A 25,472-nucleotide genomic window follows, 5' to 3' on the forward strand; every position below is an offset into this window, starting at 1 on the left:
GCTGTGATGGGTCGCCACATGGGCGGCTCCCCGTAAAAGATGGGAAAAATACAAACATGAGAAGAAGAAAAAAGCTGTGCTCTTGTAGGTGGCGCATTGTAGGACAAGGAAAAAACCTCAGCTAACATAAGCGCACATTACGACATACAACTGGAAACTTGCAACGGGGTGGATGTTGTTAAAGTGCAGGCAGTCAATTCCGCCGCAGCCAGAAACGGCGTGCCGCACTGGGGTTTGAAGCGGCTAAGGCGTTGGATAGGGGCAGGGTGTGTGCGTGTAGTGTTTGTGGATGGTCCTTAAGCCTGAGACGTCACTTCGCCTGGCATCCCAGTCTTGGTGCCTCATTCCGCAGAGTGTCATCAAGATAACACTGCTATGGAGACAGCCGTGATTGTAGTCCAAATAAAAGCCACAATCAACAGGTGTCATCTCACTGCAGAAAACTCTTGGAAGAGTTTTTCAAGCAGGGTCTTATCCGAATGCAGCACAAGGAGAACTCAAATGCAGGTTAAGACGCTTGGGTTAGGGCAAGTAGATACATTTCAATGTTTGTCTATCCTAATTGACCGTTCCTGGCCCTCAAATTGATCATAATTTCGCCTTACAGAGCGGAAAGCTTCTCCGAGATGGTATCCAGTTTGCGATTTAGTTCAGAAATCACCACAGTCTGAGTGCCTACAGCCCTGTCCATCCTATCAACCATGACGGGCATCTTCTGGGTACCTTGAATGTGTTAATCCAACCAGGAGATGTCCTGTTATCATAGTTCTGAATAGGTAGAAAATTTGATGTCCTCAACTTAAAGAGTCGCCAGGCACACAACTCTCCACTTCTCCCAAGCGTCCATTGTGTATCCAGCAGCAAACGATCACAATTCTAATTTTTTTCAGCCTGTCATTGAGCTTGCGCCATAAGAGCCACACTGCATTGTGGATTTAACATGATTCTTAATAAGTATGTGTACTTTCATGTGTACTTGTATCTGTGTTGGCTGTAGGGGCGCACACACTTTTTCCAGCAGGCGACCTACTTATCAAATGACCATGTCTCATATATACAGGTAAAAGCCAGTAAATTAGAATATTTTGAAAAACTTGATTTATTTCAGTAATTGCATTCAAAAGGTGTAACTTGTACATTATATTTATTCATTGCACACAGACTGATGCATTCAAATGTTTATTTCATTTAATTTTGATGATTTGAAGTGGCAACAAATGAAAATCCAAAATTCCGTGTGTCACAAAATTAGAATATTACTTAAGGCTAATACAAAAAAGGGATTTTTAGAAATGTTGGCCAACTGAAAAGTATGAAAATGAAAAATATGAGCATGTACAATACTCAATACTTGGTTGGAGCTCCTTTTGCCTCAATTACTGCGTTAATGCGGCGTGGCATGGAGTCGATGAGTTTCTGGCACTGCTCAGGTGTTATGAGAGCCCAGGTTGCTCTGATAGTGGCCTTCAACTCTTCTGCGTTTTTGGGTCTGGCATTCTGCATCTTCCTTTTCACAATACCCCACATATTTTCTATGGGGCTAAGGTCAGGGGAGTTGGCGGGCCAATTTAGAACAGAAATACCATAGTCCGTAAACCAGGCACGGGTAGATTTTGCGCTGTGTGCAGGCGCCAAGTCCTGTTGGAACTTGAAATCTCCATCTCCATAGAGCAGGTCAGCAGCAGGAAGCATGAAGTGCTCTAAAACTTGCTGGTAGACGGCTGCGTTGACCCTGGATCTCAGGAAACAGAGTGGACCGACACCAGCAGATGACATGGCACCCCAAACCATCACCCAACCATGCAAATTTTGCATTTCCTTTGGAAATCGAGGTCCCAGAGTCTGGAGGAAGACAGGAGAGGCACAGGATCCACGTTGCCTGAAGTCTAGTGTAAAGTTTCCACCATCAGTGATGGTTTGGGGTGCCATGTCATCTGCTGGTGTCGGTCCACTCTGTTTCCTGAGATCCAGGGTCAACGCAGCCGTCTACCAGCAAGTTTTAGAGCACTTCATGCTTCCTGCTGCTGACCTGCTCTATGGAGATGGAGATTTCAAGTTCCAACAGGACTTGGCGCCTGCACACAGCGCAAAATCTACCCGTGCCTGGTTTACGGACCATGGTATTTCTGTTCTAAATTGGCCCGCCAACTCCCCTGACCTTAGCCCCATAGAAAATCTGTGGGGTATTGTGAAAAGGAAGATGCAGAATGCCAGACCCAAAAACGCAGAAGAGTTGAAGGCCACTATCAGAGCAACCTGGGCTCTCATAACACCTGAGCAGTGCCAGAAACTCATCGACTCCATGCCACGCCGCATTAACGCAGTAATTGAGGCAAAAGGAGCTCCAACCAAGTATTGAGTATTGTACATGCTCATATTTTTCATTTTCATACTTTTCAGTTGGCCAACATTTCTAAAAATCCCTTTTTTGTATTAGCCTTAAGTAATATTCTAATTTTGTGACACACGGAATTTTGGATTTTCATTTGTTGCCACTTCAAATCATCAAAATTAAATGAAATAAACATTTGAATGCATCAGTCTGTGTGCAATGAATACATATAATGTACAAGTTACACCTTTTGAATGCAATTACTGAAATAAATCAAGTTTTTCAAAATATTCTAATTTACTGGCTTATACCTGTATGTGCATGTACATACATATATATATTTGCAAATATAAATATAAACACATACAAAAATATACACATATTCACACACACATACACACACACACACACACACACACATACACACACACACACACACACACACGCACACACACACACACACACACACACACGCACACACACACACAGTATATACAAAAACCAAAACCAGTGAAGTTGGCATGTTGTGTGAATTGTAAATAAAAACAGAATACAATGACTTGCAAATCCTTTTCAACCTATATTCAAGTGAATAGACTGCAAAGACAAGATACTTAATGTTCGAATTGGTAAACTTTGTTATTTTTTGCAAATATTAGCTCATTTGGAATTTGATGCCTGAAACATGTTTAGAAAAAGCTGGCACAAGTAGCAAAAAGACTGAGAAAGTTGAGGAATGCTCATCAAACACTTATTTGGAACATCCCACAAGTGAACAGGCAGTAAAACAGGCCCAGAGTATAATACGACCACCACCATGCTTGACGGTAGGTGTGGTGTTCCTGGGATTAAAGGCTTCACCTTTTCTCTTCCAAACATATTGCTGGGTATTGTGGCCAAACAGCTCAATTTTTGTTTCATCAGACATCACATGGACAAAGATAAGACCTTCTGGAGGAAAGTTCTGTGGTCAGATGAAACTTATGCTCTGGGCCTGTTTTGCTGCCAATGGAACTGGTGCTTTACAGAGAGTAAATGGGACAATGAAAAAGGAGGATTACCTCCAAATTCTTCAGGACAACCTTAAATCATCAGCCTAGAGGTTGGGTCTTGGGCGCAGTTGGGTGTTCCAACAGGACAATGACCCCAAACACACGTCAAAAGTGATAAAGGAATGGCTAAATCAGGCTAGAATAAAGGTTTTAGAATGGTTCCCAAAGTCCTGACTTAAAAATGTGGACAATGCTGAAGAAACAAGTCCATGTCAGAAAACCAACACATTTAGCTGAACTGCGCCAATTTTGTTAAGAGGAGTGGTCAAAAAATCAACTAGAAGCTTGTGGATGGCTACCAAAAGCGCCTTATTGCAGTGAAATGTGCCAAGGGACATGTAACCAAATATTAACATTGCTGTATGTATACTTTTGACCCAGCAGATTTGGTCACATTTTCAGTAGACCCATAATAAATTCATTAAAGAACCAAACTTCATGAATGTTTTTTGTGACCAACAAGTATGTGCTCCAATCACTCTATCACAAAAAAATAAGAGCTGTAGAAATTATTGGAAACTCAAGACAGCCATGACATTATGTTCTTTACAAGTGTATGTAAACTTTTGAACACGACTGTATATACTTATATGCATATATACATACATACATAAAGTACAGGCCAAAAGTTTGGGCACACATTCAATGTGTTTTCTTTATTTTCATGACTATTTACATTGCAGATTGTCACTGAGGGCATCAAAACTATGAATGAACACATGTGGAGTTATGTACTCAACAAAAAAAGGTGAAATAACTGAAAACATGTTTTATATTCTAGTTTCTTCAAAATAGCCACCCTTTGCTCTGATTACGGCTTTGCACACTCTTGGTATTCTCTTCATGAGCTTCAAGCACACCTGTGAAGTAAAAACCATTTCAGGTGACTACCTCTTGAAGCTCAGCGAGACAATACAATGCCAAGAGTGTGCAAAGCAGAAATCCGATCCAAGGGTGGCTATTTTGAAGAAACTAAAATATAAAACATGTTTTCAGTTTCAGGAAGCTAAATATGGAGGTATTTCAGCTTCAAAACCAAAGATAAAAGGTGACGCTTTAAACAAGGAAGCAACGCGCTTCAAGTGTTGCTTTAAAACACGCCTCGCCGAATGTGGCGATTAGTATTAGCACCTTTGCTCTAAACCAGGGCTGGGCGATACACCGCATATACTCGATGTATCCAAACTGTTCTCGAGTTGCCAAGCCGGGCATCTTTCACACGAGAAATGCTGCCAAAAATGTATTATTTGCACAGCTATGATATTTATTTTACATAGAAAGAATATTTTTCTATTTTATTTATGTTATGTAATTCTGTGCTACTTAAACAGTGTATTTTCAGTGCTGTTAATACCCATCTTGACTAACTGAGTTAATAAAATTGCCACTGACTCTTTACAGTACAGTTGTCATTCACTTCAATTTCAGCAAATCTCCCTCAAAAATAAATATCTTTATATGTATACATTCACCGGAAAATATATCGAGATGTACTGTATATCGAATATCGAGTTTAAGTAAAAATATATCGAGATATACGTTTTTGTCCAAATCGCCCAGCTCTACTTCAAACTTAGGTTAAACATTTAAATAATAAGCATTCAGATCGGCACAAGGAGTTTAAATAGTGACAGGCAATAATGTAGTTGTTACACCTGTCCTGCTGTTCTGCTCCGGAGCAGACTGTAGTCGAGGAGCATAGGGGAGACGTTCCCTTCAGGGTCTATGTTTTTGTCGGGGGTAACATCGTTCACTTTACCCGTCAATGGGTCTGCTAAGCTCCGCTTTCAAGTCAGAATGACGAGGCCGCCGATTTGTGACAGTCTGGTTGCTTTATTGTTAGTTTTGCAGAACACAACCAGACCCGTTCATGACTCTACTGTGCAGTGCGTGCGCTACCTCTCTCTCTCTTCTCCCTCACTCGCTGACTTCCCTCAGACAACACGTTGCCATTCTCTTAAACACACACACACGCTACTCTCATAAGTTAACCAGCTCCCCTGTTGTGCACATGTAGATACGTAACATGTGGATACGTAACATGTGAATACGTAACATGTAGATACGTAACATGTAGTTACGTAACATGTAGATACGTAACATGTAGAGCTCACGTTAACTTTGACAGCCCTAATGTATATACATATATACACATATTTTCATGACTATTTACATTGTAGATTGTCACTGAAGGCATCAAAACTATGAATGAACACATGTGGAGTTATTACTTAAACATAGGTGAAATAACTGAAAACATGTTTTATATTCCAGTTTCTTCAAAGTAGCCACCCTTTGCTCTGATTACTGCTTTGCACACTCTTGGCATTGTATTGTAGTCACCTGAAATGGTTTTCACTTCAAAGGTGTACCTTATCAGGGTTGATTAGTGGAATTTCTTGCTTTATCAGTGGGGTTGGGACCATCAGTTGTGTTGTGCAGAAGTCAGGTTACTACACAGCCGACAGCTCTATTGGACAATTGTTAAAATTCATATTATGGAAAGAACCAATCAGTTAATTAAAGAAAAATGAGTGGCCATCATTACTTTAAGAAATGAATGTCAGTCAGTCCGGAAAATTGCAAAAACGTTGACTGTGTGCCCAAGTGGAGTCGCAAAAACCATCTAGCGCTACAACGAAACTGGCACACGAGGACCGACCTAGGAAAGGAAGACCAAGAGTCACCTCTGCTTCTGAGGACAAGTTCATCTGAGTCACCAGCCTCAGAAATTGCAGGTTAACAGCAGCTAAGATCAGAGACCAGATGAATGCCACACGGAGTTCTAGCAGCAGACTCATCTCTAGAACAACTGTTAAGAGGAGACTGCGCGAATCAGGCCTTCATGGTCCATCCATCCATCCATTTTCTACCGCTTATTCCCTTCGGGGTCGCGGGGGGCGCTGGAGCCTATCTCAGCTACAATCGGACGGAAGGCGGGGTACACCCTGGACATGTCGCCACTTCATCGCAGGGCCAACACAGATAGACAGACAACATTCACACTCACATTCACACACTAGGGCCAATTTAGTGTTGCCAATCAACCTATCCCCAGGTGCATGTCTTTGGAGGTGGGAGGAAGCCGGAGTACCCGGAGGGAACCCACGCAGTCACGGGGAGAACATGCAAACTCCACACAGAAAGATCCCGAGCCCGGGATTGAACCCAGGACTACTCAGGACCTTTGTATTGTGAGGCAGACGCACTAACCCATCTTCCACCGTGCTGCCCTTCATGGTCAAATAGCTGCTAGGAAACCACTGCTAAGGAGAGGCAACAAGCAGAAGAGATTTGTTTGAGCCAAGAAACACAAGGAATGGACATTAGACCAGTGGAAATCTGTGCTTTGGTCTAATGAGTCCAAATTTGAGATATTTGGTTCCAACCGCCGTGTCTTTGTGAGATGCAGAAAAGGTGAACGGATGGATTCCACATGCCTGGTTCCCACTGTGAAGCATGAAGAAGGTGTGATGGTGTTTTGTTGGTGACACTGTTGGGGATTTATTAAAAATGGAAGGCACACTGAACCAGCATGGCTACGACAGCATCCTGCAGCGACATGCCGTCCCATCCGGTTTGCGTTTAGTTGGACAATCTATTATTTTTCAACAGGACAATGATCGGAAACACACCTCCAGGCTGTGTAAGGGCTATTTGACCAAGAAGGAGAGTGATGGAGTGCTGCGGCAGATGACCTGACCTACATAGTCAACGGACCTGAACCCAATCGAGATGGTTTGGGGTGAGCTGGACCGCAGAGTGAAGACAAAGGGGCCAACAAGTGCTAAACACCTCTGGGAACTCCTTCAAGACTGTTGGAAAACCATTTCCTCTTGAAGCTCATCGAGAGAATGCCAAGAGTGTGCAAAGCAGTAATCAGAGCAAAGGGTGGCTATTTTGAAGAAACTAGAATATAAAACATGTTTTCAGTTATTTCACCTTTTTTTGTTAAGTACATAACTCCACATGTGTTCATTCATAGTTTTGATGCCTTCAGTGACAATCTACAATGTAAATAGTCATATATACACACATACATACATATATATATACATACACATATACACACATACATATATGTATAAATAAAAATAAAAGTGGTAATTTCCACGTTTTATTTTGTTAAATTCTACTTTCGACTTCCTGTCTACAGTCTTTCATTTCTGTTGAGCTTTTATGCCATCTTACTAAAGTTAGTGTAACAGTCGACATTTTATATTATCAATGCACCTTAACTCGGAAATGAAGCGTCCGCCCACTTCTGATTGACGCACGCAGCAGGCATTTGCTGCAGTGACATCGTCCCAAAAGCGAAAAATAGTCCTTTCTTGTCGGGAGAACGACTTCCCATGGCTTTGGACCTGATATTCATATTTCCTATTTCTGCTTGCTTTTTTCCGGCTTGTTGCTCATCAGTATCTAGTGAGCTCAGCCAAGTTTCCCCCCTCACTACTCGTGGGTTAAAAAGAACGTGTCTGTGTTAATCGCCTGTAAAAAAAAGTATTACTTAATCGCCATTATTCGCAGACAGGTATAATTTGTCATCATTAGTAAGTGTACCCTAGACAGACATATTTCAGGGAGGATGGCTTTGTATTGCTGCATGACAATGTTTTAACCTTCTCTATTAATGAATAAAATGTAATACTGAGCCTGCTAATCATTCTGTAATTGAGGACTCGACCAGAACATGTTATAAAATATTTTACACAATATTTCAGCAAGCCAGAAAAATACCCCACGCTCATATTCCTCAACTAATCTACTAGCATTTCTTTAGGTGCAACTATCACACAATAACATTACAAAACATCTCTGACAAAGCATGATCGTAACGTAAGACATTTATTATTTTATTTAGGGTTTCCCCTAAATTGCCAAAATACCTGTGGCGGTAGAGGCGTGGTTGATATGGCGTGATCACATGATTTGCTATGATGCATGTATTCTTTAAAAAGGCAAACAAATGTGAATATACATTTAAAACAAATCTGTTATTATTAAGCATAGCATTAACATATATATTTTTTTTTTACATAAAATCATTTTGTTCTATTTTTAAATTGTTGCTGCCTATTGTACAATAACCTTTGTGGAGACTTTTTTAGAAATAAAAAATACCCAGAACCCCTTGCAACACTAACTCTTCCGGGACGCTACAATATACACCCCCTGCTACCCCCTACCACGCCCCCCCTCTCCCACCTCAACCCCCCCCCCCCACCTCAACTTCACCCAACCCCGCCCACCTCAACCTCCTCATGCTCTCCCAGGGAGAGCATGTCCCAAATTCCAAGCTGCTGTTTTGAGGCAAGTTAAAAAAAATAATGCACTTTGTGACTTCAATAATAAATATGGCAGTGCCATGTTGACATTTTTTTCCATAACTTGAGTTGATTTATTTTGGAAAACCTTGTTACATTGTTTAATGCATCCAGCGGGGCATCACAACAAAATTAGGCATAATAATGTGTTAATTTCACGACTGTATATATCGGTATCGGTTTATATCGGAATCGGTAATTAAGAGTTGGATAATATCGGAATATCAGATATCGGCAAAAAAGCCATTATCGGACATCTATAATGTTTATAACTGAATACATTTCCATATGCATAAAAATGTGTTTTCTTTTGTATAACTTTTTTTTATGAATTAAGTAACGTTTATGACAACCTTTTTCCAAAACAAAATATAGAATGTGAGCTATAACAGGATAATGCGTACATTCATCATTTGTTTTTAAAACGGTTACAAAAAATTTATGGTGAGACCCGATTTTTATAACTTCATGGGGTCCCTGGGACCCCATTTTGAAAATTCCTAGCACTAACACTGATGGAGTATTGGTGTGTGCAAAACAGCAGCAGGCGGCTGTGGCCTGCGGGCCGGTTCCAATACTAATCAAATATCATCCCGGGGCCCATAGATAATTCATTAAAATCCAGCCCGCGGGTATTATGGTGGTCATTTTTCCCATGGTCTGTGAACACACCGTGTGTGGTCGCTCTTAACACTTTTGACGGAGAAAAAGTCTGTTAAAATATAAAGTGCTTCGCGCGTACTTGCCGGTCTGTTTTTTTCCCCGTCATACTGAGCTCGCAGTAGCCAGCGTCATCTCACAAGATAGTGAAGATTGATGATCACTAATAATTAGGTATTTTCTTTTTTTTAATGCCTTGCGAAAGACTGACACACCCTCCGCAATCGACTGGTAGCTCGCGATCGACCTAATGGGCACCGCTGATGTAGACTAACTGCCTCCCAGGAGTGCCTAATGTTGTGGTTAACTACATTTTGGAAACTAAACCTGCACAACAGGATAAAGACAGACGAGTGCCTACTTCAAATTACCTTAAATAAATAGATAGTGGTGGGGGTGAGGAGTCATGAATGGAAATGACTCGCCATTTAGCAGCGGGATGTAGGGCGTGTTGGAGAAAAGCGCCATTTAGCAAACAGATGGTGTAAGCCAGCGCGGCTGGCGGCTTCTTATCTAAAATCAAGTCTGAATTCAAGTTGTTGGGAGAGGATAGGGGTGGATGTGCATTCTCAATCACACCTTCAAGCACAAATGCTATTTGAGGACGTACCGTTTCACTACAAAGCGGATTCCGTGGCGTTCGTCCAAGATGCGCTTGAGCTTGGGGACGCCGTAAGTGCAGGGTCTCTTGAAAGGGATCTGGTCGGGGATGCCGATGATCTCCACGGCGCCGGGGTCGCAGGCTATCTTGCGGTACGGGACAGGCACCATGTGATCGAGACCCAGGGCCTCGGCTATAGGGAACATTTCCAAGATTAAAAAAAATAAGCCCAATAAATTTTGAACTGTAGATGACCACAATGTATCCCACTTGAAAACTCGACAATGTAAATTTTCCCCTTACCGTATCTGCTGTTGAACAAGATCTGGACACATTCCCTTAGCGTGTTAATATCTTCCGTTTCCCGGATGAACGAGTCCCATTTTTCTGCAAACGAGACACAAAAACCAGGTAAGGTTTGATAAAGACACTTTTGACACCTAAAGCAGCTTTATTTATCTGCGATTGATCTCCATCGACTGGGCTTGAGTTATTAAATGTGTAATCTTCTTAAGGGATTACTCTTTGTAGCTCTTAAGGTTTTAGTCAAGTTTAACTCAAGTTTAACAAACAATAAGACAGGAAGTAGGAAACTGAGTCATTTACAACTGAAACGTAGCATAAAAGTTTCTTAGTCAACAATCATGCTGTAATAATTCATCTTTTTTTTTTGCCTGTTAGCTTAAAGGGGAACATTATCACCAGACCTATGTAAGCGTCAATATATACCTTGATGTTGCAGAAAAAAGACCATATATTTTTTTAACCGATTTCCGAACTGTAAATGGGTGAATTTTGGCGATTAAACGTCTTTCTAATATTCGCTCTCGGAGCGATGACGTCACATCGGGAAGCAATCCGCCATTTTCTCAAACACCAAGTCAAATTAGCTCTGTTATTTTCCGTTTTTTCGACTGTTTTCCGTACCTTGGAGACATCATGCCTCGTCGGTGTGTTGTCGGAGGGTGTAACAACACGAACAGGGACGGATTCAAGTTGCACCAGTGGCCCAAAGATGCGAAAGTGGCAAGAAATTGGACGTTTGTTCCGCACACTTTACCGACGAAAGCTATGCTACGACAGAGATGGCAAGAATGTGTGGATATCCTGCGACACTCAAAGCAGATGCATTTCCAACGATAAAGTCAAAGAAATCTGCAGCCAGATCCCCATTGAATCTGCCGGAGTGTGTGAGCAATTCAGGGACAAAGGACCTCGGTAGCACAGCAAGCAATGGCGGCAGTTTGTTCCCGCAGACGAGCGAGCTAAACCCCCCCTGGATGTCTTGGCTCACACCGTCCCAAAGATGATCAAGAGAAGAATATCGACCCTAGCTTCCCTGGCCTGCTGACATGAGGGTATGTCTACAGAATATATTAATTGATGAAAACTGGGCTGTCTGCACTCTCAAAGTGCATGTTGTTGCCAAATGTATTTCATATGCTGTAAACCTAGTTCATAGTTGTTAGTTTCCTTTAATGCCAAACAAACACATACCAATCGTTGGTTAGAAGGCAATCGCCGAATTTGTCCTCGCTTTCTCCCGTGTCGCTGGCTTTCGTGTCGTTTTCGTCGGTTTCGCTTGCATACAGTTCAAACCGATACGGCTCAATAGCTTCAGTTTCTTCTTCAATTTCGTTTTCGCTACCTGCCTCCACACTACAACCATCCGTTTCAATACATGCGTAATCTGTTGAATCGCTTAAGCCGCTGAAATCCGAGTCTGAATCCGAGCTAATGTCGCTATAGCTTGCTGTTCTTTCCGCCATGTTTGTTTGTGTTGGCTTCACTATGTGACGTCACAGGAAAATGGACGGGTGTTTATAACGATGGTTAAAATCAGGCACTTTGAAGCTTTTTTTAGGGATATTGCGTGATGGGTAAAATTTTGAAAAAAACTTCGAAAAATATAATAAGCCACTGGGAACTGATTTTTAGTGGTTTTAACAATTCTGAAATTGTGATAATGTTCCCCTTTAACATCAATCAGCTTTGTGCTAGCATATCTTAATCATTTAGTCACCTCTGCTGGTTTAGCATCTGTCACATTTTATCCTGTAAATCAAGTACTGAAAGAACACCTCCAGGCAGCTACAACACTAGACTAACACCCTCCCCCCACCACATCCCACCTCCCCGGGTTGTAAATAATCAAATGTAAATAATCAAATGTATATACTTGTTCTTATGCTTTCTGAGTTCACTATGTCCACTGCTCGCTGTACATATCCTACGAAGTCAGACCTACACTGATTCAATGTCCATTTCTCTGATGATATAATTGTTGATGACTGAAGTGCTGATATCAACCAAACCTAAACCCCCCGCCCCAACCCCCTCCACGTCCCACCCCCCGGATTGTAAATAATGTAAATAATTCAATGTATATACTCTGATGATTATCTTGTGTGATGACTGTATTATGCTGATAGTATATATTTGTACCATGAATTGATTAACGTAGACCTCGACTTAAACAAGTTGATAAACTTATTCGGGTGTTACCATTTAGTGGTGAATTGTACGGAATATGATTGTAGCTGAGATAGGCTCCAGCGCCCCCCGCGACCCCAAAGGGAATAAGCGGTAGAAAATGGATGGATGGATGTACTGTACTGTGCAATCTACTAATAAAAGTCTAAATCAATCAATCAATCAATTGCCTCTAGTCATATAACTTAGCAGCAAGCTAAGATTGTTAGCTGAGCGTGTATTAGCCCGTTAACATTGTAATGCTGTTTTTTGTGGTTTATTCATCTAAGGTCACGTAATATCGATATATTTTATATATATTGTTAGTTAGCTTAGCATGTATTAGCCAAATTTTTGCTTCTCTTAGCCTTTGTTAGCTTAGCATCTGTTGCCCATATGTAAACCTGCGTTAGTAAGACGTTAGATTAGCATCTTTTAGCCATGTGCTTCTATCTGTTATTCACATATTGGCCTCTGTTAGCCGCACTGTGTCCAGGGCTAGTCATTTGTTTGCCTTAGTTATCCATGTAATATGTTAGCTTAGTATCTATTAGCACCTGCGAGTCAAACAGTGGGCTTAGATAGACAAACAGTGATACCTCAAATTTAGAGTGTTTTGAGACAAGAGCTGCCTCTCAGCTAATTGCTTTAAGTCGAAAGCAAACATTTTATTTACGAGCATCCCCGCTATTAGTTGGCATAGCAAGTACAACAGTGAGATCCTCCCAAAACAGCTCGTCTTACTCGCTAGCATTAGCTTATAGCTAGAGATCCACATAACTTTGTTTTTCAACCATAGGAAGAAAGAAAGTGCTAAGAAGTGGATGATATTGAATTAAAAAGACATGACTGAGCGTTTCACCAACTTGGTGAAGCAACTCGAGCGTAACGCTGCTAGTCTACACAATACTGAAGCAGAATGAGTTGAATTTCAGCCAAAAATTTGTAATATCTAAACGGCAGACATTTATCCATGAAAATATGGACATGCTGCTGACATTGTGTTTGAAAGAGAAGCAGCTGGAAAGATATACCGTAAAAGTCCACTCTCCAAGGTTAATGCTTTGCACTATGAAGACATTACTTCAAGAAAGTACTGTAGTTGTTTGTAGTATATTCTATTGTATTGTTTGTACCGTATTTTTCGGAGTATAAGTCGCTCCGGAGTATAAGTCGCTCCGGAGTATAAGGCGCACCGGACGAAAATGCATAATAAAGAAGGAAAAAAACATATATACCGTATTTTCCGCACTATAAGGCGCACCTAAAAACCACAAATTTTCTCAAAAGCTAACAGTGCGCCTTATAACCCGGTGCGCTTTATTACGATTAATTTTCATAAAGTTTCGATCTCGCAACTTCGGTAAACAGCCGCCATCTTTTTTCCCGGTAGAACAGGAAGCGCTTCTTCTTCTACGCAAGCAACCGCCAAGGAAAGCACCCGCCCCCATAGAACAGGAAGCGCTTCACCCGCCCCCGGAAGAAGAAGAAAAAACGCGCGGATATCACCGTACGTTTCATTTCCTGTTTACATCTGTAAAGACCACAAAATGGCTCCTACTACGCGACAAGGATCCGGATCATAAAAAGACGCAATCTCTCCATCCGCACACGGATTACTACCGTATTTCACAGCAACTGATATTCCTGTGAACTGCACTGTGGAACGGGAGCACGTACGGTGAATATTCGCACCACAGGGAATGAGGAGTCATCCTTCACTGTGGTTCTAGCTTGCCATGCTAACTTCCACCCATCCAAAAGAGACCTTTCCAGCCGGCGTCATCATAAAAGCTAACTCGAAGGGATGGATGGATGAAGAAAAGATGAGCGAGTGGTTAAGGGAAGTTTACGCGAAGAGGCCGGGTGGCTTTTTTCACACAGCTCCGAAGGCGAACACACCTTCACTAAGACGGGCAGATAGCGCCGGTCGACATACGCCAACATCTGCCAGTGGATCGTAAATGCCTGGGCAGATAGTTTCGGTCACAACTGTGGTCCGAGCTTTCCGGAAGGCAGGATTCACAGAACTGCTGCACAACAACAGCGACACTGAATCCGATGACTTCGACGAGGCGGAGCCGGCCATTTTTGGATCCCACGCTTGCGCAACTTTTCAATTCGGACACCGAAGACGAAGAATTCGAAGGATTTACGAATGAAGAATAACTTCAGAAGGTGAGCGCTATGTTTATTTTGTGTGTTGTGACATTAACGTTCGAGCAACATTATGTTGCTATTTATTGCTCTACACCATTTTGAATTTTACTATGTTTGTGATTGCACATTTGCGTACATTTTGGGACAGAGTTGTTAGAACGCTGGTTTTCAATATATTATTAAAGTTTGACTGAACTATCTGACTGTTTTTTTGACATTCACTTTAGCGCAGCGTTTTTTTTGACATTCACTTTAGCGCAGCGTAGGCGCGGCTTATAGTCCGGGGCGGCTTATTGGTGGACAAAATTATGAAATATGTAATTCATAGAAGGTGCGGCTAATAATCCGGTGCGCCTTATAGTGCGGAAAATACGGTAAGTCGCATTTTTGGGGGAAATGTATTTGATAAAACCCAACACCAAGAATAGACATTTGAAAGGCAATTTAAAATAAATCAAGAATAGTGAACAACAGGCTGAATAAGTGTACGTTATATGAGGCATAAATAACCAACTGAGAACGTGCCTGGTATGTTAACGTAACATATTATGGTAAGAGTCATTCAAATAACTATAACATATAGAACATGCTATACGCTTACCAAACAATCTGTCATTCCTAATCGCTAAATCCGATGAAACTTATACGTATAGTCTCTTACGTGAATGAGCTAAATAATATTATTTGATATTTTACGGTAATGTGTTAATAATTTCACACATAAGTCGCTCCTGAGTATAAGTCGCACCCCCGGCCAAACTATGAAAAAAACTGCGACTTATAGTCCGAAAAATACGGTATAAAGTTAAAGTTAAAGTACCAATGATTGTCACACACACACTAGGTGTGGCGAAATTATTCTCTGCATTTGACCCATCACCCTTGATCACCCCCTGGGAGGTGAGGGAAGCAGTGAGCAGCAGCGATGGCCGCGCCCGGGAATAATTTTTGGTGATTTAACCCCCAATTCCAACCCTTGATGCTGAGTGCCAAGCAGGGAGGCAGTGGGTCCCATTTTTATAGTCTTTGGTATGACTCGGCCGGGGTTTGAACTCACAACCTACCGATCTCAGGGCGGACACTCTAACCACTAGGCCACTGAGTAGGTTACAATATACAATATCTCTTGTATAAAAGCTTGGTTTTTATTTTCAAAAGACATGTTACATGATAAAATGGTGCTGTTTTGGAGGGGCCAAGCGCTGATTCAATTGATTTCTATTCATTTCATCAGGAGACGTTGATTTGAGATACAAGTGTTTTGGGTAACACCGCCGTCACAGAAAAAATTAAGCTTGTGAGTTGAGGTACTACTGTACGGTGCCTATGTTAGCACGCGTCTGTTAGCATTTGTGGACCACGTATTCATCCCTCTAGCACAGGGGTCGGCAACCCGCGGCTCTAGAGCCGCATGCGGCTCTTTAGCGCCGCCCTAGTGGCTCTCTGGAGCTTTTTCAAAAATGTATGAAAAATGGAAAAAGATGAGGGGGGAAAAATATATTTTTTGTTTTAATATTGTTCCTGTGGGAGGACAAACATGACACAAACCTCCCTAATTGTTACTGTTATTGTTTATATTAAACATGCTTCACTGATTCGAGTATTTGGCGAGCGCCGTTTTGTTTTGGCGGTCCTTGAACTCACCGTAGTTTGTTTACATGTATAACTTTCTAGGACGTGTTTTATGCCACTTCTTTTTCTGTCTCATTTTGTCCACCAAACTTTTAAGGTTGTACATGAAAGGTGAGTTTTGTTGATGTTATTGACTTGTGTGGAGTGCTAATCAGACATATTTGGTCACTGCATGACTGCAAGCTAATCGATGCTAACATGCTATTTAGGCTAGCTATATGTACATATTGCATCATTATGCCTCATTTGTAGCTATATTTGAGGTCATTTAGTTTCCTTTAAGTCCTCTTAATTCAATTTATATCTCATGACACACTATCTGTATGTAATATGGCTTTTATTTTTTTGCGGCTCCAGACAGATTTGTTTTTGTATTTTTGGTTCAATATGGCTCTTTCAACATTTTGGGTTGCCGACCCCTGCTCTAGCATGTTAACTGTGGGGGGAAAGGTCTTATTTTTGCCTCATTCCTGTGAGAATCCTTCATGTGACTGAAGTATTCAGGAGTGAGACTAACCAGGACTAGCTGCAGTGTGCTCAAAAAACCACCAGGTAGCATCTGGTAATATTGTATCATCTCTTTCACTTTCGGACTAATTAGGTCGGTCGTGCGTTCTTCACTCACACTTTACGTGAGGGACGAGGCAAAAACTAACCCAGACCCACTGTAGTATTTGTTAGTCTTATCAACCTCCTGTAGGATCCACCATACCTGATTTTTCATGCACTATGGAGAAGAGTAGCCTCTTGGATATGTGGACACTCGCAGGGGTCTGACCCTGTTCACCAGGTAGCCTTGTTGAGTCATCTGAACAAACGGAACCAAAAAACAACGCAATGTGTTTATTTGCTCGGGGCGTACCACAGGGCACCCAGGCCTGGGAAATCCTCATCATTACCATTGCTAGCGGTATCTTTCCCACATGTGTTCTTGTCTATCCAGTGGGCCAGGCGGTCCTTGCCCAGGCCAAGGAGGGACGTGGGCTTGAAGTCCAGCTTGCCATCTGGGTGGGGTTTGGAGGACATGGGCATGCCGTACAGGAAGTTTGAGAGAACAGAGTTGGCGGAAGTGGCAGGACTTGATGGTGTGACTACCTGGCCAGTAGTCTTCACCGTCGACATGCTGTCGCCGGAAGAGTTGTGGTTACTTTCTGCGTTTGTGGACTTGGTTTCTCGAGACAAGTCATCCGTTGGCCTGCGCGCGGACCCAAAAAGAAGAAGAAACATCAAGAAGTGCCGCCATGTGACGGTGATCGTGATGAATCCCGGCGGTTTAGCTCGTCCGGCGCCATGTTCAGACAACCCAGTGCTGACCTTTTGACGGTGAAGTGAATGCGGTGGCTTTGTTCCAGAATCTTCATCAAAGTCTTGGTGTCGTACTCGGAGGGCTTTTTCAAGGAGATTCCCTCCGGTAGACCATTAACAACAAGGCAGCTGGGATCCTTCTGGATCCACTCATAAGGCACGGGGATCAGGGAGCTCTTTCCCACGGCTTCGCCTAGCACAAAATAAGAATTGGTCACAAGACCCATAACGACTTTAAGTATGATTTGCACCGTAAAGCCATGAAGATTCCTTACTGTAGAGCACAGTGAAGACTTCCTCCACCATCTTCCTCAGAACAAAGACGTTGGACGGGGCATCCGGAGGTACTCTGGCTTTCCCGTGCTCCGCGTCCTTGCTGGCTTTGCTCAGATCAACTTCCTGATCTTTGGTATTGGCGGCCACATTTGGCAGGCTTGGCGGCCCTAGAAGAAAAAGTTGGGAGTTGCATTGAAATGAAAAAGTGGAGTGATACTTTTTTCCCCTTTCTTAGTGCCGTTTGATAATTCTCCCCTTTGTCGCTTAGCGGGGTTTCACGGAACAAGACAGGTGACGGATTTGTTCTTCGGGGGAAAGTAATGAACATGTCACGCTTGAAAAATAGCGCCGGATAAAATGAATGGCTTGTTTGTCCTCACAGTTGCAGTTGAATGTAAAGTATTCCCAGAAAGAACGTAAACAAAAGAATTATGGTGCTGGCGGCCTCCCAACCGGTCCAGTTGCAGACCTGAACAACTACTGCCAAGGACTCGATTGTTACTCCAGTTAATGAACGACCAAGTCTCCTATAGTCGCCTTAGGTGTGGACTCCAAAACCATATGACCTTCCATGTTCTCTAATTAGCCTATGGTCATAAACATTGGCATTTACAACCGTGGCTGTAGGCAACCTTATGATGCAGTCAATAAGAAGTCCTGGAGTAGCTGCATTTGAACTATCATGCCGCATCTAGCAGCTTTATCTAGTTTGCAACATTAATTATTGTTTCTTATCGGTATTACAACAATTAGGGATGTAACGATAAACGGTAATAATGATAACTGTGGTAAAACTCTTGAAAGTTCATTTTAAATTATCCCAAAAACTCACGGACTGACTGGTGCCAGCTCGCTGGCTCAAATGCTAACATGAAAACAAGAGACATTAACGTATTTCCCCACTAAGAAACGACATACCCCAATCTAAACTTGAACACATTGCTGTCTGGGCAACTAAGCTATTTAATTTTGCAAACTGTGCTCACCTAGACAGAGTGATCATTCTATACTACGTTTTTACAGTGCGTTCAAGGACCGCTGAACAGAGTAGGACGCCACAATGCCCCCAGAAATTAAAAATGCTAATATTTTATCGGTACGCACTTTTAATTAAGATAAATCTTAAAGTGCTACAGTACAAACCGACATTTAAAACAATAAAAGCTTAGCCATTAAAACAGATAAAATACTAAGAATAAAATACCGTATTTTCCGCACTATAAGGCGCACCTAAAACCCTCCAATTTTGTCAAAAGCTGACAGTGCGCCTTATAATCCGGTGCGCCTTATATATGGACCAATATTGAGCCACAACAAACCTAAACTTCATTTTCATAAAGTTTAGGTCTCGCAACTACGGTAAACATCCGCCAATTTCTTTTTCCCCGTAGTTAGAAGAAGCGCTTCACATTAGAACAATATGCAATCATTTACTTTAAAAAATATTTGGTTTTATGCAGACAGATTTAGAGCTTTTGTCTACACCATTCTCTTGATCTGGAGAAATTACCAATAAAAACTGTAGTGAGATTCTTTTTAAAAATTTTGCTGGAAGATATATTGTCCCACAAATTATTGCCGTTACCAATATCATTTTCAGCATTATTTTGTGACTAAATTAAGCACTGGTGTAATCATAACATATGATAATAATGCAAGTAACCATATAAAAAGGCCATAAACTTATTTTTTCTCATTACTGTAGAATTGTTTACCATGGTGCTGTAATAGGGAAGTAAATAACTAAGTTATCCTAAATAAATAAACAAATTAAATGGACTTTCATTTCTTAAATGAATATTGAACATCTTAAAGTGCATTTTTTTTCCCCGTTGGAAAAACAAGGCCAGGTGTCGTCTTTTTTTTGTTGTCATCACGGCATACTCGCTCGTTCGTCAGTCCGTTTGAAGCTGAAATATTTGGCTTTGTAATGATATTGTTTCCTCTTAATTTGTGTTACTTTGCGGTATTTCTCACTGGCGAGTCGCGAGTGGAGAGGCTGTCTGTACGTGCTTCCTGTGTTTTGTAAGCTCCGAGACCCGCTCCTCCGCTCACCGGGACAAAGATTGTGAACGACTGAAAAGAGGGCTCACTGCGTTCAGTTAATTTCACTGTTGAATAAACGTAGTGAGGTACTGAGAGCAATGCACAGAGTGAGACCTCTTTCTCCCCGTTTGAAGCGAGAGAAGAAGAAAACAAACACACCGGGAGCAATTTATCGATGTCGGCAAAGTATTTTAACTTAATTTCTATTTATCGTTTGACTTATTGACTATCAGCTCAGGCCTAGTCACCATCAGAACTCTTTCCACGGTGCAACTGGTGTTTGTTATTAGCGTACTGACTGCCTCCACTGCAGTGCTGTTTTGATTGGCCAGTAGGCAAAGGTCGCAAGGCTCAACAATTCTGATTGTCGAACATATCTGTCACTCACGGCGGAGAACAAATACAAAATAAATACAAAATTCCACCTTATGCGATTACATTATTGCACTAATTCAGTGTTTTTCAACCTTTTTTTGAGCCAAGGCACATTTTTTGCATTGAAAAAATCCAGAGGCACACCACCAGCAGAAATCATTAAAAAACGAAACTCAGTTGACAGTAAAAAGTCGTTGTCGCAATTGTTGGATATGACTTTAAACCATAACCAAGCATGCATCAATATAGCTCTTGTCTCAAAGTAGGTGTACTGTCACCACCTGTCACATCACGCCCTGACTTATTTGGAGTTTGTTGGTGTTTTCCTGTGTGTAGTGTTTTAGTTCTTGTCTTGTGCTCCTATTTTGGTGGCTTTTTCTCTTTTTTTGGTATTTTCCTGTAGCAGTTTCATGTCTTCCTTTGAGCGATATTTCCCGCATCTACTTTGTTTTAGCAATCAAGAATATTTCAGTTATTATCCTTCTTTGTGGGGACATTGTTGATTGTCATGTCATGTTGGGATGTACTTTGTGGACGCCGTCTTTGCTCCACAGTAAGTATTTGCTGTCGTCCAGCATTCTGTTTTTGTTTACTTTGTAGCCAGTTCAGTTTAAGTTTCGTTCTGCATAGCCTTCCTTAAGCTTTGATGCCTTTTCTTAGGGGCACTCACCTTTTGTTTATTTTTGGTTTAAGCATTAGATACCTTTTTACCTGCACCCTGCCTCCCGCTGTTTCCGACATCTACAAAACAATTAGCTACCTGCTGCCACCTACTGATATGGAAGAGTATCACACGGTTACTCTGCCGAGCTCTAGACAGCACCGACACTCAACAACAACACATCATTTGCAGACTATAATTACTGGTTTGCAAAAAATATTTTTAACACAAATAAGTGAAATTAGATCATCTCCCACGGCACACCAGACTGTATCTCACAGCACACTAGTGGTTGAAAAACACTGCACTAATTAACACCTCGATGTCGAGTCGATGTCGATGAATCTTGCAGACCTAAATGATAACCACGATAATTTTGGTCACAATAACTAGTATGAAATGTTGATATCGTTACATCCTTATGTGCAATATATGTGTCAATAACTGACCGCTTGGCACAGAGAGCTATATTTTCCTTTCGCTTTCTCATGCACTCCAAATAAGCCAGTCACAGCAATACTTACGGCAAAACTTGTAGAAGTCCGTCTGGATCTCTCTCCTGGAGTTCAGGAAAATTCGGCCCCTCTCCGTGCCGACGGCAATCACGCTGTCTTCGTGCACGGTGACGCACGCCACCTCGGCGTTCAGCTTGGACATGGCCATGCACTGCGAAGAACATTAAGTTACTACCACAACCGACTAAGAACAACAAAATAAGAGATGATTTAAAACGGTGGACCTACCACGGAGTCGAGGGCAGACACCAGGCTGGTGAGGATCTCCTGCCTGGCCGACACCAGAGGAGCCTGGGGCTCACATCGGGAGATTGTCCTGACACCTTCACATGGCAGCTTCCTCATCTGAGCCATGCCTCTAATAGGAGGAGACGGACACAGTTTAGAAGAGCAACCACGACTACTAGATAGAACACAAAAACCAAAACATAGCCAATAGTCTAAGATTCTAACCAGAACAACATCATGTACATTAAATGGTAAATGGGTTATACTTGTATAGCGCTTTTCTACCTTCAAGTTACTCAAAGCGCTTTTGACACTATTTCCACATTCACACACACATTCACACACTGATGGCGGGAGCTGCCATGCAAGGCCCTAACCACGACCTTTCAGGAGCAAGGGTGAAGTGTCTTGCTCAAGGACACAACGGACGTGACAAGGCTGGTAGAAGGTGGGGATTGAACCAGGAACCATCAGGTTGCTGGCATGGCCACTCTCCCAACTGCGCCACGCCGTCCCCCTCTTGTACCATCTGTTAGTTATGGGTTAGTCATATATTGGTTACTTTAGCATGTCGTAGCTATGGGTTAGCATACATATTCTATGTTAGCCTATCATTAGTTCGCCAAATGGTAGCATGTTTTAGCTTCCAATATGTTCACCATGTACCGTATTTTTCGGACTATAAGTCGCAGTTTTTTTCGTAGTTTGGCCAGGGGTGCGACTTATACTCAGGAGCGACTTATGTGTGAAATTATTAACACATTACCGTAAAATATCAAATAATATTATTTAGCTCATTCACGTAAGAGACTAGACGTATAAGATTTCATGGGATTTAGCGATTAGGAGTGACAGATTGTTTGATAAACGTATAGCATGTTCTATATGTTATAGTTATTTGAATGACTCTTACCATAATATGTTACGTTAACATACCAGGCACCTTCTCAGTAGGTTATTTATGCCTCATATAACGTACACTTATTCAGCCTGTTGTTCACTATTCTTTATTTATTTTAAATTGCCTTTCAAATGTCTATTCTTGGTGTTGGGTTTTATCAAATAAATTTCCCCCAAAAATGCGACTTATACTGTTTTTCCCCTTCTTTATTATGCATTTTCGCCAGGTGCGACTTATACTCCGGTGCGACTTATACTCCGAAAAATACGGTATTAGCTTTTGTGAGTAATATGTTGGCCTATGTTAGCGTAGCATTGGTTAGCACCAATAGTGGGTAATAACGCGCTACATTTACTTTATGGGTAAACTGTACTTATGCAACATACTTTTTATTTTTAATTAAGTATTTTTGTGACGAAGCATCACTACTTTTACATTGGGTTTCATCCAGATCACTACTAAGGCTGCAACAACTAATCGATTAAACGATTAAAATCGATTATAAAAACAGTTGGCGATTAATTTAGTCATCGATTCATTGGATCTATGCTATGCGCAGAGGCTACTTTTTTTTATTTTTATAAACCTTTATTTAAAAACTGCAACATTTACAAACAGCTGAGAAACAACGATCAAAATAAGTATGGTGCCAGTATGCTGTTTTTTTCCCAATAAAATACTGGAAAGGGTAGAAATGTAGTTTGTCTCTTTTATCCGATTATTAATCGAAGTAATAATCGACAGATTAATCGATTATCAAATTTGTTGTTAATTGCAGCCCTAATCACTACATTTATTTACATCACTGTTATATTTCATATTGTAATATTTATTTATAAACTATTGATTTAACACGTTGCAGTAAGTTGTAGATGGATTCGTACCCAGCCCTACTTGCAATTGAGACTCAGAAGTGTAAGAAAACAAAATGGAACAACTAGACAGTACATATATCATTAAGAGTTCAGCGTTAAATGTTATATAGACATTTAAAATTAAACTAATTATAATGCATTACCGCATGAACACACATAAAAATACAGACAATTGGTACTGTATTCGATTCCCAAGTAAATGTGAAAAGGTATTGCCTCTTATCCATATATTGAATTGGACTCTATTAGGGTTGTACGGTATACCGGTATTGGTATAGTACCGCGATACTAATGAATCATATTCGATACTATACCACCACTAAACAGTACCGGTCCCCCACCCCACCCCCTGACCCCCGTCGTCGTCACGTCGTGTCATTGCTGGTTTACGAGCAGAGGAGCATGTTCGGCAGCGCACAATCACGGAGTACTTACAAACAGACACAGTTTGTAGACAGAAAAGGGAAAACGAACACATTTTGGCTTAAAAACTAACGATAAAGGTGAAGTTATGACACTGTTAAGCCCTCAGGAAGAGGTGCTTTAAGACATGGCTAGCTAGCTAGCGGCTAAAGTCCATCCGCAGTTGGCAGTAATTTAGCTACTTCTAAATCACTAATCCTCGCCTCCATGGCGACAAAGTAAGTTTCTTACAAGTATCCTCCCTGCAGGACAAGGAATAGCTAAACATGCTTCACTACACACCGTAGCTCACCGGCGTAAACAAATGCCATGGGTGGACCTACACCTGACATCCACTGGAATGATACCAAGTACAGGAGCGTATCTAGTCGATACTACTATGATTACATTGATTTTTTTTTTTGCATCACAAAATCTTTTTTCGTTTGAAAAAAAATGTATCTTATGTTTATAAACTCAGGAAATATGTCCCTGGACACATGAGGACGTTGAATATGACCAATGTATGATCCTGTAACGACTTGGTATCGGATTGATACCTAAATTTGTGGCATCATCCAAAACTAATGTAAAGCATCCAAGAAGAATAAGTGATTATTACATTTTAACAGAAGTTTAGATAGAACATGTTAAAAGAGAAAGTAAGCAGATAATAACAGTAAATGAACAAGTAGACTAATAATTCATTTTCTACCACTTGTCCTTAATAATTTTGACAAAATAGAATGGAAAATGACACAATATGTTACTGCATACCATACTTGCCAACCTTGAGACCTCCGATTTCGGGAGGGGGGGGCATGGTTGGGGGAGGATAGGGGTGTGGTCGAGGGCGGGGGCGTGGTTAAGAGGGGAGGAGTATATTGACAGCTAGAATTCACCAAGTCAAGTATTTCATACATATATATATATATATATATTAGAGATGCGCGGTTTGCGGACACAACCGCGGAGTCCGCGGATTATCCGCGGATCGGGCGGATGAAATAAAAAAAAAAAAGATTTTATCCGCTCGCGGGTCGGGTCGGGCGGATTAATTAGATATTTTTTTTATTTTTTTTTTTTTTTTTTTTTTTGCGGGTGGCAGTTAAACCAATTGGGAAATATATATACATAGTTAAATGTTGTTACCCACATACGAAAAACGAGCAGGCACCTGCAGCATATGCCACAACAGAAGAAAAAAAAAAAAAGAGATGGACACTTTTACGGAGGGAGAAGGGACGCCTCGCCGGGGTCCGGGACCGAGGCCCCTTCCCCCGAGAGGGCCCCACCGGGAGCCGTAGCTGAGGCGATCCGCGAGAAGGGCCTGACGCACGTCCAGGGTCACTACCGCGCCCACCGCACCGACACCCCGCCTCGTCCGCTTTCGCCGCGGCCGGCGTCACGCGCAGCAGGTAAGCAGCTTACCTGCCCGCCACCCCCGTGGCCGGGGGCTCGTAACAGGGGTCGCTCCGCCCGCGCAGCTTACCTGCTTGCCACACCCCTGTTGCCGGGGGCGCGTAAAAGGGGTCACTCCGCGCTCAGTGCGCTCACGAAAGGGGTGGGGCTCACCCTGGTTGATATAGACAGCAGGACAGTGGCCATGGAATTTCATTTAAGGTTTGTGATAAACCATCAAACTCATCCGT

At 41.8% G+C, this 25,472-nt stretch overlaps 1 protein-coding gene across 4 annotated transcripts in view; it reads right to left on the reverse strand.

The window, feature by feature from the left end:
• The window catches only part of gtf2ird1 (GTF2I repeat domain containing 1), an 80,915-nt gene that overhangs the window by 40,885 nt on the left and 14,558 nt on the right, over positions 1-25,472 (reverse strand). For all 4 annotated transcript variants that reach the window (XM_061962730.2, XM_072913775.1, XM_061962729.2 and 1 more), the window contains exons 2-9: positions 21,643-21,772; positions 21,424-21,565; positions 17,817-17,984; positions 17,551-17,734; positions 17,136-17,431; positions 16,949-17,044; positions 10,276-10,359; positions 9,982-10,165 (exon numbers count right to left, since the gene is read on the reverse strand). In XM_061962730.2, coding sequence (XP_061818714.1) covers positions 9,982-10,165; positions 10,276-10,359; positions 16,949-17,044; positions 17,136-17,431; positions 17,551-17,734; positions 17,817-17,984; positions 21,424-21,565; positions 21,643-21,768 — 1,280 coding nt within the window. In that variant the 5' untranslated portion in view covers positions 21,769-21,772. The remainder of the gene's footprint in view (positions 1-9,981; positions 10,166-10,275; positions 10,360-16,948; positions 17,045-17,135; positions 17,432-17,550; positions 17,735-17,816; positions 17,985-21,423; positions 21,566-21,642; positions 21,773-25,472) is intronic.

Source organism: Nerophis lumbriciformis, linkage group LG09 (genome assembly GCF_033978685.3).
Source record: "Nerophis lumbriciformis linkage group LG09, RoL_Nlum_v2.1, whole genome shotgun sequence".
NCBI classification, from domain to species: Eukaryota; Metazoa; Chordata; class Actinopteri; order Syngnathiformes; family Syngnathidae; genus Nerophis; species Nerophis lumbriciformis.